The sequence below is a fragment of the Taudactylus pleione genome, unplaced genomic scaffold, assembly GCF_031769625.1.
Source record: "Taudactylus pleione unplaced genomic scaffold, aTauple2 ptg000842l, whole genome shotgun sequence".
NCBI classification, from domain to species: Eukaryota; Metazoa; Chordata; class Amphibia; order Anura; family Myobatrachidae; genus Taudactylus; species Taudactylus pleione.
Window position 1 is genome coordinate 5,436,712 of NW_028285244.1, and position 18,099 is coordinate 5,454,810.

Sequence of the window (18,099 nt, forward strand, 5' to 3'; positions counted from 1 at the left end):
CCGAAGAGAACTTCTCTGGTAAACGGCAACGCTTCCAGACCTTTCTTGGAATCTGCGTCCGCCTTCCAGGATCGCAGCCACAAGGTGCGACGAGCAGCTACCGCTGCTGAAGAAATTGTAGACACCAGAGTACTAATGTCTAGAGCCGCCTCGTTGATGTAGGTGGCCGAATCACGGAGATTGCCAATCAACTCCGCCTGTTCGGCCGGACAGTCGGATTCAAAAGAAGCCTCTAATGAATCCGCCCAGCGCTCCATCGCTCTGGCAACCCAGCAAATGGCCATAGCCGGCCGTGCTGCCCCCCCTGCAAGGGAATAAGCGGACTTCAGGCAGATTTCTACCTTGCGGTCCGTAGCATCCTTAAGGGAGGACATGGATGGCATCGGCAATGTGGCACTATGGACAAGACGGGTCACGTGAGAATCCACCTGTGGAGGGGATTCCCACTTTGCAAAATAATTATCCGCGAACGGATAAGCCACCGCCAGGCGTCTCTGCGGCTGGTATCTTTTGCCAGGCTGTTTCCACGCCTCCTCTAAATGGTCCACCAACTGACCCGAAAGAGGAAAGACTGTGGCATCGCCCTTCACATCTTTGAAAAAGGCATACTTAGATTTAGCCGCTGGGGGAACTTCGTCCTCAATCACCAAGGCTGTGCGGACCGCCCGAATAAGTCCAGGAATATATACTTTGGACTTAGCATCAGCGTCCTTAGTATGGAGAGGTTCCTGATCGTAAGGATCCAGAATCTCCCCATCATCAGACGTCCCTTCGTCATCCTCATAAGGAGCGGACAGAGACGCCACCGGCCTTTTATGAGGCCGCATCACAGACTCCCCTTGCAACACATCCGACAAGTGCTGTACAGAACTCGTCAGGGAGTTAACCCACGCTGGCTCCTGAGAACCCGGGAGCGGGGAAATAGGGAGACTGTGGGGTACCACCAATTGTCGTGGGAACCCCTGCATGGGTGACGACACCACAGACTGCTGGGACAAACCCATCGGAGTAAACAAGGGCTGCGGAGCTTACTGGCCCACTAAAGCTGTTAACGCCTGAGCGAAACAAGCCCAGGGCGGCTCCTGTACCGGTGCTGTAACCGTAATAGGCCGCGCCATGGACAAACACTGCCGGCAAAGGCCCTCCGCGCTACCCTCCCCCTCCGCTAACGGTACTTTGCACGTGGTACACTGTAGCCGGAGGGGAAAATCACTTTCAGACATGATGGCACCACGTATGTGACCTCTCTCACCAATTAAGTATTAAATAGGCGAGAGACCACCCTGCAGCACCGCACCGCAAGGGCTTTAGCAGAAGAACAGGGACAGTAATAAAGCTGACAGTTTAGAGAAGAAAAGTTACAGGCAGCGCTAGCACAGTCACATACAATGCAGAGAAATAACAATTCCTGCACTAACAGCGCTGATTACTCAACTACACAGACACAGGGCCTGGTAGGACACAGCGCTGCATACACAGACCTGAGCCACAGCGGAGGAGAGGTATGCGGGGGGACCCAGACCACGATGCTTCCGTCCAGCGCTTCCAGCAGCGTTCACCATGCGTTCTGGAGAAGATGGCCGCCGAGGAGCAGAGAGGAGGCTGCCACAGGACCAGTCGGCAGCATGCAGAGAGGGCTGTGTGCAGCGGGGGAGGCGCCGGCTGTGAGACAGGGAAGGCGCGCTCCCCTGGCATGCATTTAACCCCTGGGACGCCGCAGCGCTACCGCTCTGCTGCGGTCCGCTGTCCCAGGGGGTAGTGGAAGCGCAGGTTGGTCGCCTGGCTCCACGCTGCAGCCAGTCCCCAGGGAGCCCCCTGCCTGGGGACTTAGGACCATGTGATCAGCGGGGACCCACCGCGGGACCCCGCTGCTTACCTCTGTCCCCCTTGAATCCGGCCATGGTCCGGAGCATCTGGGGTCACCGCTAGCTGTGACCCCAGACGCCCACCAGCATCCCCGGATCAGTACCGGCGTTCTGGTACCGGCGGGGTGTAGGGAAGACAGCATGGACGTCAGGACTGACTGTCCATGCTGTTCATCCAGATGTGCAGCCACAGCTGCATGAAGAAAAAGCTTCAGGGGCTCTTCTAGCCCCCACTCCAACAGGTGCACCCGACTCCGGCCGGGCACCAAACTAAACTGAGGTGCCTTGGCCCGGGGGCGGGGTATAGGAGGGGGACCTAGTGCATCCTGGGAGGCTGAAAGCTTAACTCTTTGGTGCCCTGCGACTGACGTCACACCTATACCCCAAGGTATCCTGTGGATACCCTATGGACCCGGAAGTAGAAATATGGGTGAAAAAATAATAAATATATGCGAGTATATAAAAAAATATGAGTGAAGAATAGAAATAAAATAAAAAATATAAAATAAAGAAGAAAGCAAATGGCCTGAGAGATGAAGCAAGAGGGGATGAAATGTTGTGAGGTAAAGTGTGAACAATGATAAACAAGAGATGTAAAAGTAATGAAGAAAAAAGAGTGAATTAATCAAATGATGCACAAGGTACAGAAAGAATAAACATAGATGTAATAACATAACTAGAAATCCAGTGTGAAAACCACAATCTTAAAATCCATATGTTCAAAAGCATAGGGTTGTGAATATAGAGATAAAGGGATTCGAGAGTGGGAAATAAATGTTTGTTTACATGGTTATAAGGAGAGAGAGGAAGGGAGTTAAATGGAAAATTACGTAGGCTAATGATGTTATTCAGCCAAAAAAACAGTATAATTTATATTCTCGTTTAAGCCTCCAGGTATTAGTGTTCCTAAACGGAAAATCCATTCACTTTCTCTTCTCTGGAGGTCTCTGGTTATGTCTCCTCCTCTGAGTCCAAGTTTCACCTTCTCTAGACAAAATACTTTGAGGTCTTGTATCCTTCCGGAATGTACAGAACGGAAATGCTTCGCCACTGTAGTGAGTTGTTTCATTTTAATGATATCAGTGGCGGCATTTCGGACATTTCCTATATGTTCAAGAATTCAGGTCTTCATCATTCTTGATGTCATGCCAACATATTTTTTCTCACATGTGCAGGTGATACAATAAATAACATTTGTAGTTTTGCAATTATGAAAGTCATTAATTTTCATCTCCTGACCGAATTTATCTTTAATCGTTTTGATGTTAAGTATGTGTGAGCATACTTTACCTCACAACCCAAAAAAAACTCTTCTACTGTAGGCAGCTACCCATGTGGTAATTGTAAAGTGACTCCTTACTAGTTGGTCTTTGAGGTTTGGTGACCTTCGCCAGCTCATATTTACCTTATCATCTAGGTTTTTAGCTAGGTCACTATCTGATAGAAGGATGTGCCAGTGTTTCTGCAGCGTGTTTTTGACTTCTTGCCAGCTATTGCAAAAATCCCCTATAAATCTGATGTTGTTGGTTTTTTCTCTTTGGGATTTTTCATTGAAAATGAGGGATTCTCTTGTTGTTCTCGAGACTTCGTTTCTTGCTTTCTTTATCAGTCTCTTACTATACCCTCTATCAATTAGTCTCATGGTGAGATCTTTGCTCTGGATTTTGAATGTTTTTTCATCTGAGCAATTCCTTCTTAGTCTCAAGAATTCCCCTTTGGGGATATTCTTTATAGTTGGTGGGAAGTGAGAACTGTCACTATGTAATAAGCTGTTTGTAGAAGTCTCCTTCCTGAAAATCTCAGTGTGAATTTTATTATTTTCTCCTCTGAGGATTCTGAGATCTAAGAATGAGATGCTCGTAAAACTGCTGTCATGTGTTCGTTTCAAATTGATGTTATTCTTATTGAGATGTCCAATGAAATTGTCAAGTTGTATCTTTGATCCCTCCCATATCATCAGGATGTCATCAATATAACGCATCCAGATGATTATGTGTTGGGTATAAGATTCATTTAGATCTTGAAACACATGTTCTCTCTCCCACCATCCTAGGAAGAGGTTAGCGTACGTGGGAGCACATGCCGCTCCCATCGCAGTGCCCCTTGTTTGGATGTGGAAATGGTTGTTAAAGATAAAGTAGTTGTGATGTAGAAAGAAAACCAGAAGTTCCAAAAGAAATTCTTGGAAGTCCCCTAGTCCTTCCATGGAAAGAAAATATTTCACAGCTTGAATCCCTAGGTTGGGAATGATGGACGTATAGAGCGATTCAACATCAAGACTGACAAGAAGATAGTTATCCTCAAGACTGATATCATGCAATTTCCTCAGAACATCAGTTGTGTCCTTAGTATAAGATGGAAGACTAAGGACATGATGTCTAAGATGTACATCAAGTAAACAACTGGCTTTTTTAAGAAGCCCTCCATTGCCCGACATTATGGGTCTACCAGGTGGATTTAACAAGTTTTTGTGAATCTTTGGTAGAAGATAAAATGTCAGGGTTCTAGGATGAGAGATCCATAGATAGTCATATTCAGATTTAGTTATCGTTCCATTGTAGAAGCCTTATCTATGATAGTAAGGTATAAAGTTTTAAAGTTATCTGTAGGATCAAATAAGGTGGTATAATAACATGAAACGTCCTGGAGTTCTTTATTGGCTTCTTTAAGATACATACTCAAAGGCCAAATGACGATATTCCCACCTTTATCAGATGGTTTTGTTATCACATCATCCCAGTTTTTAATCTCTTCCATGGCTTTCTAAAGTGGCACATTTAGGTTGTCATTAGGTTTACGATATCTCTGTTGTTTGTAGATGTTATCAAAATCTTTGGAAACTAGTTTTAAGAAAACACCTACTTCCGGGCATATATTCTCCGAAGGAAAAAAGGTTGAGCGTTTCTTACATACAGGTCTTAAATTTGTAGATTCCGTTTCGGTGTTTTGGGCTAGTTCCTCAAGAGCAGCAAGTGCCTCAGTTTCCAGTTGTGAGATGTCTTCCATATTGGTATTGGTGTCAGTAGATCTAGTATTGTGAAATTTATTAAGTAAAAGTTTTCTCCCAAAAGTTTCAAGTTGGTTTCCCATTTAGATCTATTGAAACGGTGCAGACTGTATACCTCACACAACCACACACACCTTGAACCAGCACCCTTCTCTAAACCAGCCCAAGATAACAGCACACAGTGCAGGGAAACAAATACCACTTAGCAGAATAGTATAACTATATACCTGGACAAGCGATGAACACAGAGTAGAACAGCGGTATGATGGATTAATACCACAGGTGAGCACATTGACTCAGAATAGGCAGGGAACAGGTCATAGGTAAAAATTATACTTGCAGGCTGGGGTGCGATGGTTAAGCTGACTTGTATGCAGTATAGAAATTGCAGGACAGGCAGGAGACAGCGCGGCCGGTGGATAGCGTGTCTGTGTGCAGCGTGAAAACTGCAATGCTGACAGGTGATGAGAGAGAGCAGCAGATGGATAGTGGTTCTGTGGGCAGCGTGAAAGCTGCGGCGCTGACAGGTACCAGAACATAACGGCAGAAGGCACTCAGGTGGATAGCAGGTCTGTGAACAGCGCGGAGACGCCAGCAGGTGAGCGATACTCCCCGAAGATGGTAAATAGCTGGAAACAACGAAGTAGCAATGAAGTCACAGAAGACCTGAATACAGGAAACAAAGAAAACCAGGAGCCTTGAAATATCCAGGGTAGAAACGCACTGTTCAGGCAATGAGTTGCACACAGGACCTCTAGCCATTGGACTAGCAGACCAAGTGAGCAAATAGGTGCAGCAATTAATCATATGGAGACGTCCTTCTGATGTTTTGAGACAGCAATGAATGAATGTCTGCACCTGTCAGCAATGCTAAGACCCGGATTTGTGACAGTACCCCTCCTTTCACGAGTGGCCACTGGACACTAAGGACAGGGCTTAGCATGGTGCCAAAGATTAATTTCTTGAAAGTCTGGAGCGAGAACAACAGAAGCTATAATCCATCTGTGAAGATAAACTGGATTCTTCAATGCTTTCCTCTTCAGAAAGAGACTCCCAAACTTTCATTTATAGAAGAAACATGTTCATATAACGAAGTATGATGGAAATCAAGAGTGAGAAGTTCCCTTTTTCCACTAGAACAAAAGATTTTGCTTGATTTTTACTTTGAGAGTCTTTAACGGTCAGTACTGAAAGCTCTTCCTGAGTGAAAATATCATTGGGAGGCATAAAACCTTCAAAGAACGGCTATTGTCTGACTCTGAATCAGTCAGACTCTGAATTTCAATCTAATGTCAAAATCAGACCCTTTGAGGAGCAGCATCAGAAATGGATATTATATCCAAAAGGCCAGGATATCCCACCAAGCCATCAGAGGAACACATGGAAATGTAGCAGATTCTTGGCTCCAGAGGTTGTGACTCGGATATTGGTATTGGAATAGACTTCCATTGGCTAGCTTGAAAGTTACTGATATATTGGTCCAGTAAAGCTTGATCTGAAAGATCAGAGAGTTGAGCATTCGATGAATAACTGGAAGGCAAATCAAGGGATTCTGGAAGTCGCCACTGGTCAGGTCTTGAAGCAACTTACGCTGCATGGCCTCACAAAATGATAAAGGATCATGAAGCACTGGATCATGAAGCACTTGATCCTCAGTCTCCAAGAGTGAATTAGCCCACTCCAATACCTTAACCTGAAAGGCTAGGATAAAGAACCTCACATCACAAGTTGGAGTGGCAGAAAACCCTGACTCTCTTTGGAAGAGAGTTACCTTTGGCTCACCAAGGCATAGAAATGATCCATCAAATAATTGGAAAACGGAGTATCAGATGGATCAGATTGGGCATGGCCGACTGGTTGCCCCCATGGAGCCCTCCTTAGGGTTAGAGATGCTGGAAGCAGATTTGAAGAAGTCGGGAGCAGAGGGACCTGGTCTGGATGGGAACCAGAGGTACCAAAGGAAAGGACTGAGAAAACATCACTCAAGTTGGAAATTAAACAGAAGGTATGGCCGGAATCCGAAGACAGGAGTTCACTATAGGATACCCAGGACAGAACGAGTGAGCTGCCAGGTCCCGTGCATCTCTGCTAGCATCAGGCATTTTTTTTTTTGCCAGAATACGATGCGACTAGGACGCATCAGGAGCATGTGCTGATTAATTTGATATGTGACACTTGTATGTCTGTGTGCGACTGAGACTGTAAACAGAACTTGGCTTGGAAACAAGCTGCGCCTGCTGCTTTGTAGCACTTTGCATGATGGAGGGACTTAGACTGGGTACACACTGATACAATGTCAGCACGATATGCCATTTCCGTCTGAATCAGAATGACATATCGGCGGCATCGCTCAGTGTGTACGCCCAAAAAGCGCGCTCCTGTGCTATCATCCGGTCGGCTGTGCTGTACGTCCAACCAAAATATATATCGCATGAGGCCCCGTTGCAGGTAATGAAGGACAGAACGAGGGATTATTCCGTTGTTCATTACAGCATTCTATTGTGTGAAGCTAAAGGGGTGACCCGCGCTCATTCATAATGTGGTGATGGGGGGAAAGGGGTGTGTGTTCGGGCAGATGGAGAGAGGGGGTAGGAGATGATGGGGACGAAGAGTGTCCCCGTGTGTGTGAAGGGGTTGGAAAGAGGAGTGCTGCACAGTTTACAGGAGTACCTGGTCCTGTTTGGAACAAGATATGATATGGGGGTCGGGTGCGCTCTTCCTGTGGGAGCAGGGCAAGGTGTTGTGATTCATGTAATTAATCGTGTTATGTTGAATAAAAGATGGACAATAAATGGGGGGGGGGGGCCCAAACAGTTTATTGAGTGCTGCTTTGGTATGGTCTAGAGAGAGAGGGGAAGGGGGGTGTCGATGGGAAGAGGAGGAGTATACGTGATTAGATCAAGGTGGGAAGGTTGGTAGACCCTTTCAGAGGGCTTCTTTCCGTGCGGTTCTTGACAAGCACGTCTTTCCTGCTGGACCTTTGATTGACAGTCTTGTGAGCAGTCAGGATGTGTATGATGCCAGTAAAGTCGGTAATAAGCTCTGGTGTTTGGTGCCAGCACCGACGAGTACTATTGGCTAAGACACGTCACGTGACCGCAGCCAGACCCGGAAGTGTGGCATAAATACTCGCTACCACAGCACATTGGTAACCTCCTGGAAGAAGGCTCAACCGAAACGTGTCAGAGACCGCACCACCGAGAACCCATCCCATTCTTCTACACAGGTATCTGGAACTGGCGTCGTGACCCCCTTACCAGCGCACACCACCGCTCACGCAGAGCCACCCTACCAGCAGCTCCTGCCCCATCCTCACCGCGGGCACCCATTGTGACAGAGCACTCACCGGTCCAGGCAGCCGTGAACACCCTTAGCGTTCGGCAGCCTGTCTTGTAGCGGATCGAGCACGACCGCATACAGCCACAAGCACCACCGTGCTCAGCATAGACTGAGAACGCAGGAAGGACTCCCACCACCTCAGGCCAGCCAACAGCACCATCAGCTAACAGCAACCTCATTTGGGCCTAAGTGGGTGGACGTTTCCACCTTACCACACAGTAGTCATCACTAGACAGTTGCTCACAGAACTCCACGGACACGTGGGGTTCACCAACGCACCGTGGCTGGCCCTCCCCCCCACCGAGACGCGTACTGCACTACCAGAATGCGACAGAAGCAGCAGTCCACCCCAGGAGGAGGGAAGTTTTACCTCATTAAGAGACACTTCAGCCGCATCAGTATACCTCAAGAGCACCTACTGGTAGGCAAGATATATGCTACACCACCGTGCGGGACGCCACCAAACACCAGAACTTAATACAGACTTTACTAGCATCATACACATCCTGACTGCTCACAAGACTGTCGACCAAAGGTCCAGCAAGGAAGACATGCTGGTCAAGAACCGCACGAAAGAAGCCCCCTGAATGGGTCTACCCACCTTCTCACCCTGAGCTAGTCACATACACCACCCTCCACTTCCCACCGACTCCCCCATCCCCTCTCCCCTAGACCACTCCAGAGCAGCACTGTCTACTCAAATGGGTTGGCCCCCCATTTATTGTCTGTCATTTATTCAACATAACACTACACGAACCACAACAACTTACCCACAGGAAGAGCGCACCCTACCCCCATATTCATATTCTAATGTGTACTCGAGGTACGATATGTCGGACCAACAGGGAGAGTATCATGAATGCAATACAACTAGAGAAGACAGTACTCAAGTCATATAGAGTGAGAACATAACATAACAAGTAAGCCGGGAACCAGTACTCAATCTACACACGAGTCAGGAAGCAGTATTCAGTATTCAACTGATGCAAAGAGAGAGAGTGATCGCAATGCAACTAGCACTCCAGCTATACAGGGAGAACATTTAGACAGAACTTTACTGGCAATTTAAATACAAAAATAAATACCTAACGTTGCACAAGTAGTTTCTTGCTTTAGAAAAGGGCACAGTCCAGTGTCCCATAGCATTCCAGTTGTTTACAAGCAGTAAATTAAGACACAGGGCCCGATTCAGAACCACACGCAATGCTAATGTTCACAGAGTTATGTTTTTTTTGTTTTTTTTAACTACAGCATATCTGCGCAAAAAGCCCTACAAACTGCGCATGCATTATACAGTGTATACGCACAAAGGTGCAGTTGGGATTGACAGACATGATATCAGAAATGTTTTGGAAAAGTGATGGGTGGTCCTGGGCGAAGACTATTAAGACTCACAAAAACTGTTATGGGCTTGTCGCTAAAGTGTTCGCGTACACAGACACTTCATAGTTCACATTAGAGACCATACTGATGGCATCACACTCCCTTTAAATCAGTCAATGAATGTGCATACCAGAAGTAAATAACAGTGTCCAGGACTTTATGATGTGTCCTGTTTTCTGAGTTCCCACTGTTGACGCGCTACTCTATGTCAATCTTTTTAATCCGTGATTACGCTATGAAATTCTTGTTTTATATGTTCTAATGAACAATGAGGAAACCATATGAGGAAACATTGAATCAAAGGCAGTGCCATATCTGGAAATTATTTAACATTCTTTTCTGTACCATTTAGGGAAATATGATGAAAACATTTTCTTCAATGTCCTATAGGCTTGTTGTTTTATACTTTGACCGTGGCACTTTTTATTTGCTCCTACCCTTTTGCATATTTATAAAGAGAGGGTTCAAAAATCTTCACCTGCTGCATTTGGACAAGCTAACTGGAGACAAGACAAGTAATGTGGTGTACTTGTCTTACATCCAGCTTATGGATTTGAACCAAGCAAACAAGAGTACCCAATAGCCATGTAAATTGCTATTCTAATCGCTTCGGATCATGATCAACCAATACTTCAAGTACTTACTAGTTTTGTTTTTTTCTCACAATCCTTGGGAATACAATGTGAATATGTCTCCAAAATAGCAGAAGCTGAAGCGTTTCCACAATACAGATTAATAGATGCAATACCTCGAGGACCATCTGGAGGCTCCTATGGACAGGCATGCAAAGATAACACAGAAAATACTTATTAGTAGATAATCACTATGTAAATTATTATACAGTAGACTTGCTGGAAAAAAATTTGCAACAGTTCCAGAAATGAAAATACTGGAAAGCTATATAGCAAAAAATTTAAATATTGTGAAAAGTCCAACAGCTGTAATGAGTTGAGTGCCGAGAAGGGCTGTTTGCCACGACTGCCACAAAGGTGAGTGAGGACACATCTGTATATATTTTGCAAACATCCCCATAAAAAATGATGATGGCAGAATAGATTATATATATATATATATATATATATATATATATATATATATATATATATATATAATTTAAAAGACAAATTAAACTCAAACATGTTTTATTATAGCAATGGATTTTTGTTTGACAAATTTAACATCTCCAATGGAACCAGACAGTGGTGCCCCCTCTCTCCGCTAATATACAGTATGCCTTATCCATAGAGCTGCTGGCCGAACAAATCAGGAACCACAGACAAATTTCAGGTATTTCAGTGGGCCCACGTCAGCATATAATTTGTCTCCTCGTAGACTATATGCTCTTACAGATCTGTCCTTATACATCTCTGCTGCAATCGCGGTGAAAAAACCCTCTCTGTGCGGCAGGTCCCATATGCTAACGCTGGGAGTGTTTTTTTTACCGAAGATGAGTCTAATTCGCAATGAGATGCATATAGGACGCACCAGCAGACTGTGCTGATTGCGCATACATGCAAGTCTTGCATATCAAATTACTCACGCCAGGCAAGTCGTGCTGCGTGGTGTATTGAGGCTTGATGTATGAGGACACATCTGTATTTGTTACTAATCCTGAGGTTTCCCTGCCAGCTATTCATGCGGTACTTTGAGGTATTTAGTTTAGAACTATTCTGAGGCATCTTGTTACAAACACTGAGGCTATAGCTCTGGGGATTGATCAGAACTTGCTTCTATCTATCTTAAATCTACATTCACATATACAGATATGTCCTCATACATCTTACTTTCTTGCGCTTTAAACAGCCCTTCTAGTCGCGCCATACCGTGGCGTCACTCGGTAGCTTTGAGCATCTTTTCGTGCTACTTCATACCATCAAATGCTTCTGATTTGCAAAGCGATGAGAATAGGACGCACTAGCACAATTGATTGTAATTACTCTATCCTCAATTTGTCACCCTGACTAAATTATGGATTAATTATAAGATATCAAGATTGGGTAGGCTGGCTGCTGTGAAGATGATGCTCCATCCCATATACAGTACTGTGCAAACGTTTTAGGCAGGTGTGTAAAAAATGCTGCAAAGTAAGAATGCTTTCAAAACTCGAAGTGTTATCAATTAACTAACTGCAAACAGAAGAGAAATCTAAATCAAATCAATATTTGGTGTGACCTCCCTTTGCCTCTAAAACAGCATCAATTCTTCTAGGTACACTTACACAAAGTCAGGGTTTTTGTAGGGCCTGATTCAGTACGGATCACAACTGCGATTGCAATAGCGATTACACACGCAGTCTCACTGCGATCATATGCTAATCCTATGCCGCCGCAGCACAACATACCCACCTTACCTTAAACATATCCGTAACACTTGCCAAGACTGCAAAACCATCAGTAACATCACACACACTTGGGAATTGCGAACCTTCTGGTACGCAGTGAAAGCTCAGGATGCTTATGGCATCGCAGTGGATAATTTATGCACAACACATATGCATTTCGCCGACCAGCCCCCCATCACCACCCCGAACGGTACATCTTGTCAATCACTCTGTTGTGTACTGCAGAGGCTACGCAGACCCATCGCAATCAGCCAAATGTGTGCGTAATCGCAGTTGGGATCCTTGCTGAATCAGGCCCATAGCCAAGTGTATGATTAACCAATCATACCAAACAGGTGATAATGATTATCATTTTCAAATGTAGGTTGAAACAGTCATTAACTTCTAAAGAAACAGCTGTGTAGGTGCTTTAAACTGGGTGAGCAACAGCCACACTTTGCTACAAAGGTGAGGTTATGGAAGAGTTTCATGTCACAGGTCATACAGTACATCATGGTAAGACTAAGAACAGCAACAAAACACAAGGTAGTTATACTGCATCAGCAAAGTCTCTCCCAGGCAAAGATTTCAAAGCAACAAATATAGCCCAGGTGCTGAAGGGTTGATAAAGGCTTAACAGATTCAATGTGGTTGTGTGGGGTAGTCACTCCCACTAATCAGAAAAGTGTATATAGAAAATGGCACAACCATAGAATCTGAAAGACACGAATATGGGTCACTTAAACCAATGCAGAGGGTGTATAGTTAAAACGATTATATGTTTATAACAATAAACCAATACAAATATCAATAAATTAGGTATTGTAAAAAGACATGTAACAAATATGATAGTATATGGTAAAGATCATGAGAGTAAGGCAATCTAAAATTATTATGTAAAAAGTCCCAAACCTGAATCATTAGAAAGTCAGTGGCTAATAGTAAGCCCTTTTGGAAGCACCTTGCTTATTGATAAAACAATTATTTAGGGGTCAATCCTATTAGGTGCGAATTGCGAGATGCGATTTTCACATCGAATTCGCATAGCGAATTAAGGCCCTCATTCAGAGCCGGACGCTCTGAGCAGAGCGCTCTCTCTGAATGAGGGCCGTCCTCCATAAAAATGGAGCGTCCTCCTGGACGCTCGTATAGCTGTGGGTCACCACCCACAGCCTATACGAGCGTGCAGATTGATGGCCGCGATGGTCTTGACCATCGCCACTGCGAGCCGGAGCCTGCGGTTGAGTTTCTCAACCGCAAGGCCCGGAGTGATTTTGGCTCTATCAGAGCCAAAATCACTCCCACTGACATCACTAGTGATGTCAGTGGGCCGGCTTCTGACGGTAGGCGTTCCCCCTTGGGAACGCCCCCGTCTGGGAGGCACGCCCACCAAAGGGGGCGTGCTGTCAATCAACATCAACAGCACGCCCCCTTTGATCAGAAAGACCTTCGCTCGTCGCGTCTCGCGCACGACGGAGCTCCCTCCGTCGTGCGCATGCTCAGTGCACACCATCGACCCACTTGCGAGCGGACAGCCGCTCGCGAGTGGGTCTGAATCAGGCCCTAAGTTTGCAATCCAATTAGCAACTTGCACTGATCAGTCAGACTGAATTCGCAACTTTCCACTCGCACCTCCCTGAGGGTGAGAGATGGAAAGGAAAATCTTTATTGTAAGGCTAAAATGTGGGGACACTGCTGAACCCCTTGGGTACCCCATTGAATGACCAATTAGGCAATTGGAAGTTTCTAATTAGCTTATATAGAGCCGTATTCAATTTGAGCAGAGCCGAAATACTTTTTTGCGGCCCGGACTTTTCGCCTACTTCGCCTGTTTTGTAGGTGGAAAAGTATCGCGTGCGTGCCCGCTTTACCCCAGGGCCGCAACTAGGAGGGGGGGCTGGAGGTGCACGTGCGCGCCGCTGTACCCGGTGCCAGTGACCTCCAGCCTGGCGCTGCAGAGAGGCTCCAAGCCGGACGTCAGTTGGTAATATTTATTACAAGCGGGCGCCCGGCTCCTTCTCTGCAGCGACGCGGTGTAGCCGGAGCCGGAGGCTGGAGTTCTCTCCCGAACTCCAGCTTCCGTCTCTCCCCACAGGAACTATGGGGGAGACGTCATGACGTCTCCCCCATAGTTCCGAGGAGCAGCCGGCGGATCGTACGCGGCGCTGGATGCAGGAGCAGGGTTCAAGGTAAGTATTTTTTTTTTTTTTAAAAGCTGCACTACAGGGGCATGATTATGGGAGCATGGGCATTATCAGAGGGGCATAACTATGGGGGCATGGGCACTACCACAGGGGCATTACTATGGGGGCATGGGCATTACCACAGGGGCATTACTATGGGGGGCATGGGTATTACCACAGGGGCATTATTATGGGGGCATGGGTATTACCACAGGGGCATTATTATGGTAGCATGGGCTCTACTGGAGCATTACTATTGGGGTATTAACATATGGGCATTATTATGGGGGCATTACAATATGGGCACTACTACAGAGGCATTGCTATGGGGGCATTATCATATGGGGACTACTACAGGGGCATTACTATATGGGCACTACTACAGGGGCATTACCTCAGGGGACATTACTATAGGGGCACTGCTGCAGGGGGAATTACCAGGGGGGGGGGGGGGGGCGCGCCAAATTACTGTCTTGCCCCTGGTGACAAAAATCCTAGTTTCGGCCCTGTTTACCCCGTATTCAATTTGAAAGTACGCGAAAATGGGACCCGGCGAAACTTGAACAGGGGGAAAGTACTGTCAGATTTGGGGAAATCAGCCTGACAACTCCCAAAAGATGCTCTGACATAGGGGTTCACTATGGTACCCCCCGATTTGGCTTGCTGAAGGTATTTGGTGTTTTTAAATGGGCTCAATAGCTGCTAAATAGCGTTTTTCTATACGTGGTGCAGAATAGTATTCTGGAGTATTTTTTCTAGAAGACAACTTATCCCAGCAAATTTGGGGTACTTGAAAATGGGGATCAGCATATTTAAAAGTTGCTAAAGTGAAGTTGAAAAAAATCGTGAAAAATCCACCTGCTGCAAGCACCTGCAATAAAAAAAAAACACTTGAGGCATACTTGGGGACCACCGCAGAGTCAAGTTCGCTAGTTTTTAACTTTGTCCCCCAACATTTATTTTTTCATCCACTTTTCCAAAGTAATTTTTTGGGGTGTCCTTAAGTGTTCTTTTTAATTTTTTTGACAGTTTACCCTTGGGGGACTGTCTGAAGGCTGCACGGGGGTTCCCGCAATGTTGCACCCCAAAACTCCAATTCTGCACTTTTTCCGCCTGCTATTCATAGGCGAAACTTTTTCGCCTATTACATTGAATACGGGGTAAAAGCAAAACAGGCGAAAATGACGTCATAGGCGAAAAAGTACCGCGGATCCGGACTTTTCGCCTCAAATTGAATACGGGCCTTAGTCAAATAATTACATGTCATTTTTTGGGGGGGGGGAAAAAAAATGTCCTCAAATTACCCCAAAATCAACTTTTTCATTAGTTTAGGCACCACAAATTTAATTACAATAATTTTTTAGTTGAAAATTTAATTAGTTTGAGATTAAACGAAAAAAGTTTGTTATTTATAATTTTCTTGCATTTAAAAAAAAAGCACAAATTAGCTATTTGACAGAGTTTCAAAACCTACAGTAACTTCCTAATGGCCACAAACAGCAGTCTATACAGTCCTGCTAATGAAATTATCCATTTTGGGGGTTCCAGGATGGTCTCCCCACATTTTCATGCATTTCTTGCAAATCTCATTTGGGAGTCGATTCGCACCCCTCCGCTGCGAGTAGTGCGAATAGGCATTTCTAATTGGATTGGAGAATTCTCTGGAGCGTGTTTCGCAGCGATTTGCACCTAATTGGATCGAGCCCTTAAGAGTGTTGAACTCTGGGTGTCATCCGTCAATTGGATACAGAGAGAGAATGGCAAATTCAAATAGTCAATGACAGCTGATACAACGTTACCTTCCAAGCTGACGGATGAAACACATATGTTGTTTCGGTGATCCAGAGGTAGTGGTGGGGGAATCCGCGACCAGGGATGGCTGGCCTCCAGAGCTCAACCCAACTGTCAGAGGATATGCAGAGGGGAGTGAGGTGGGCGCTCAAGAACTCAGTGTCTGGCAGGTGAAAGTCCGGGAGCTCTGTGCTCTGTATGGGTGAAGATGACAACTCGAGCCTGTAGCACGAGTGGCTGGCCGTGAGCGCTTGACCAGACTAGTGGGGAGACTGCAGGAAATAGATGGTGCGGCCACTCCAAAGTTCCATGGTGAGCAGGTGAGTGTCAGAGAGCTCAGTGTTCCGTGATGGTGCAGAGAGAGGAACATTGTAAATGGTCAGTAATAGCGTGAGGCTCAAAGATGATGGAGTCTGTTCTTAGAAATGCAAGGGTGCTTCCAGCAGTGGGTCTGGAGGCAAGGTAACTTTGGAGCGGCCGCGCCATCTATTTCCTGCAGTCTCCTGCCAGACATGGAGGTTTTGAGCGGCCACCTCACTCCCCTCTGCATATCCTCTGACAGTTGAGTTGAGCTCTGGAGGCCAGGTTATCCCTGGTGGCAGCTTCCCCCACCACTACCTCTAGATCACCGTAACAACATGTGTGTTTGATCCGCCAGCTTGGAAGGTAACATTGTATCAGCTGTCATTGACTATTTGCCATTGTCTCTCTGTGTCCAGTTGCCGGATGATACAGAGTTCAACACTCTAAATAATTGTTATATAAATAAGCAAGATACTCCCTAAAGGGCTTACTATTAAGCCACTGACTTTCTAATGATTCCAGTTCGGGACATTTTAAATAATTTTAGATTGCCTTACTCTCATGATCTTTACCATATACTATCATATTTGTTTAGGCCTCATTTATTGATATTTGTATTGGTTTATTAATTGTAATAAACATATAATCGTTTTAACTATACATCCTCTGCATTGGTTTGTGTGACCCATATTCGTGCCTTTCAGATTCTGTGGTTGCTCCATTTTCTATATATCTGAAGAAGCACAAAGAAACGGGCAACGTTGAGGACCGTAGACGCAGTGGTCGGCCAAGGAAACTTAGTGCATCAGATGAAAGACACAACATGCTTACTTCCCTTCGAAATCAAAAGATGTCCAGTAGTGCCATCAGCCCAGAACTGGCAGAAACCAGTGTACACCAATGTACACTGTTCTGAGAAGTCTGTCCAGGAGCGGTCTTCATGGAAGAAAAGCGGCCAAAAAGCCATACCTTCGACGTGGAAACAAGGCCAAGCGACTCAAATATGCATAGGAACTGCAGTGCAGAAAAATGGCAGCAGGTGCTCTGGAATGAGGAGTCAAAATTTTTAATATTTGGCTGTAACATAAGACTGATCGCCGAAGGGTTGGAGTTCAGTATAATGAGTGACTGCAGGCAACAGTGAAGCATGGTAGAGGTTCCTTGCAAGCGTGGGTCTGCATTTCAGCAAATGGAGTTGGGGATTTGGTCATGATTAATGGTGTCCTCAATGCTGAGAAATACAGGCAGGTATTTATCCAACATGCAATACCATCAGGGAGGCGTCTGATTGGCTCCAAATTTATTCTGCGGCTGGACAACGTCCCCAAACATACAGACAATGTCATTAAGAACTAACTTCAGCATTAAGAAAAACAAGGAATCGTGGAAGTGATGAAATGGCAGCACTGATCTCAACATCAAGTCAGTCTGGGATTACACGAAGAGACGGTAGCAATCCAATTAGCAACTCGCACTGAAACAGACGGAATTCGCAACTTTCCACTCTCACCTCCCTGACTGTGAGAGATGGGAAGGAAAATCTTTATTTTATGGTTAAAATTTCGGGATACTGTGCTGAACCCCTGAGACACCCCCCCTAATGACTAATTAGGCATTTGGACGTTTCCAATTAGCTTAATTAGTCCAATAATTACATGTCATTTTTTGGTATAATAAAAAAATTTTCCTCAAATTACCCCAAAATCAACTTTTTCCTCAAAGTTATCCTCAAAGCACCCCAAATTTAATTACAATAATGTTTAAGTTGAAAAGTTTTTATAATTTTTTTTCAATTTTTCAAGGTGCCCTCAAAGTACCCCAAAATCACCTTTTCCTACTTTTTTGGGGGGGGGCATTTTTCGTTTAATTTGTTTGAGTTTAAACGAAATTTTTTTTTTTATCATTTTC

The 18,099-nt window shown here is 45.3% G+C and overlaps 1 protein-coding gene across 14 annotated transcripts in view; it reads right to left on the bottom strand.

Moving 5' to 3' along the window:
• RNF17 (ring finger protein 17) overlaps nucleotides 1-18,099 on the bottom strand; it is a 502,688-nt gene that overhangs the window by 75,101 nt on the left and 409,488 nt on the right. For all 14 annotated transcript variants that reach the window (XM_088458561.1, XM_088458560.1, XM_088458571.1 and 11 more), the window contains one exon: nucleotides 10,239-10,364. In XM_088458561.1, coding sequence (XP_088314687.1) covers nucleotides 10,239-10,364 — 126 coding nt within the window. The remainder of the gene's footprint in view (nucleotides 1-10,238; nucleotides 10,365-18,099) is intronic.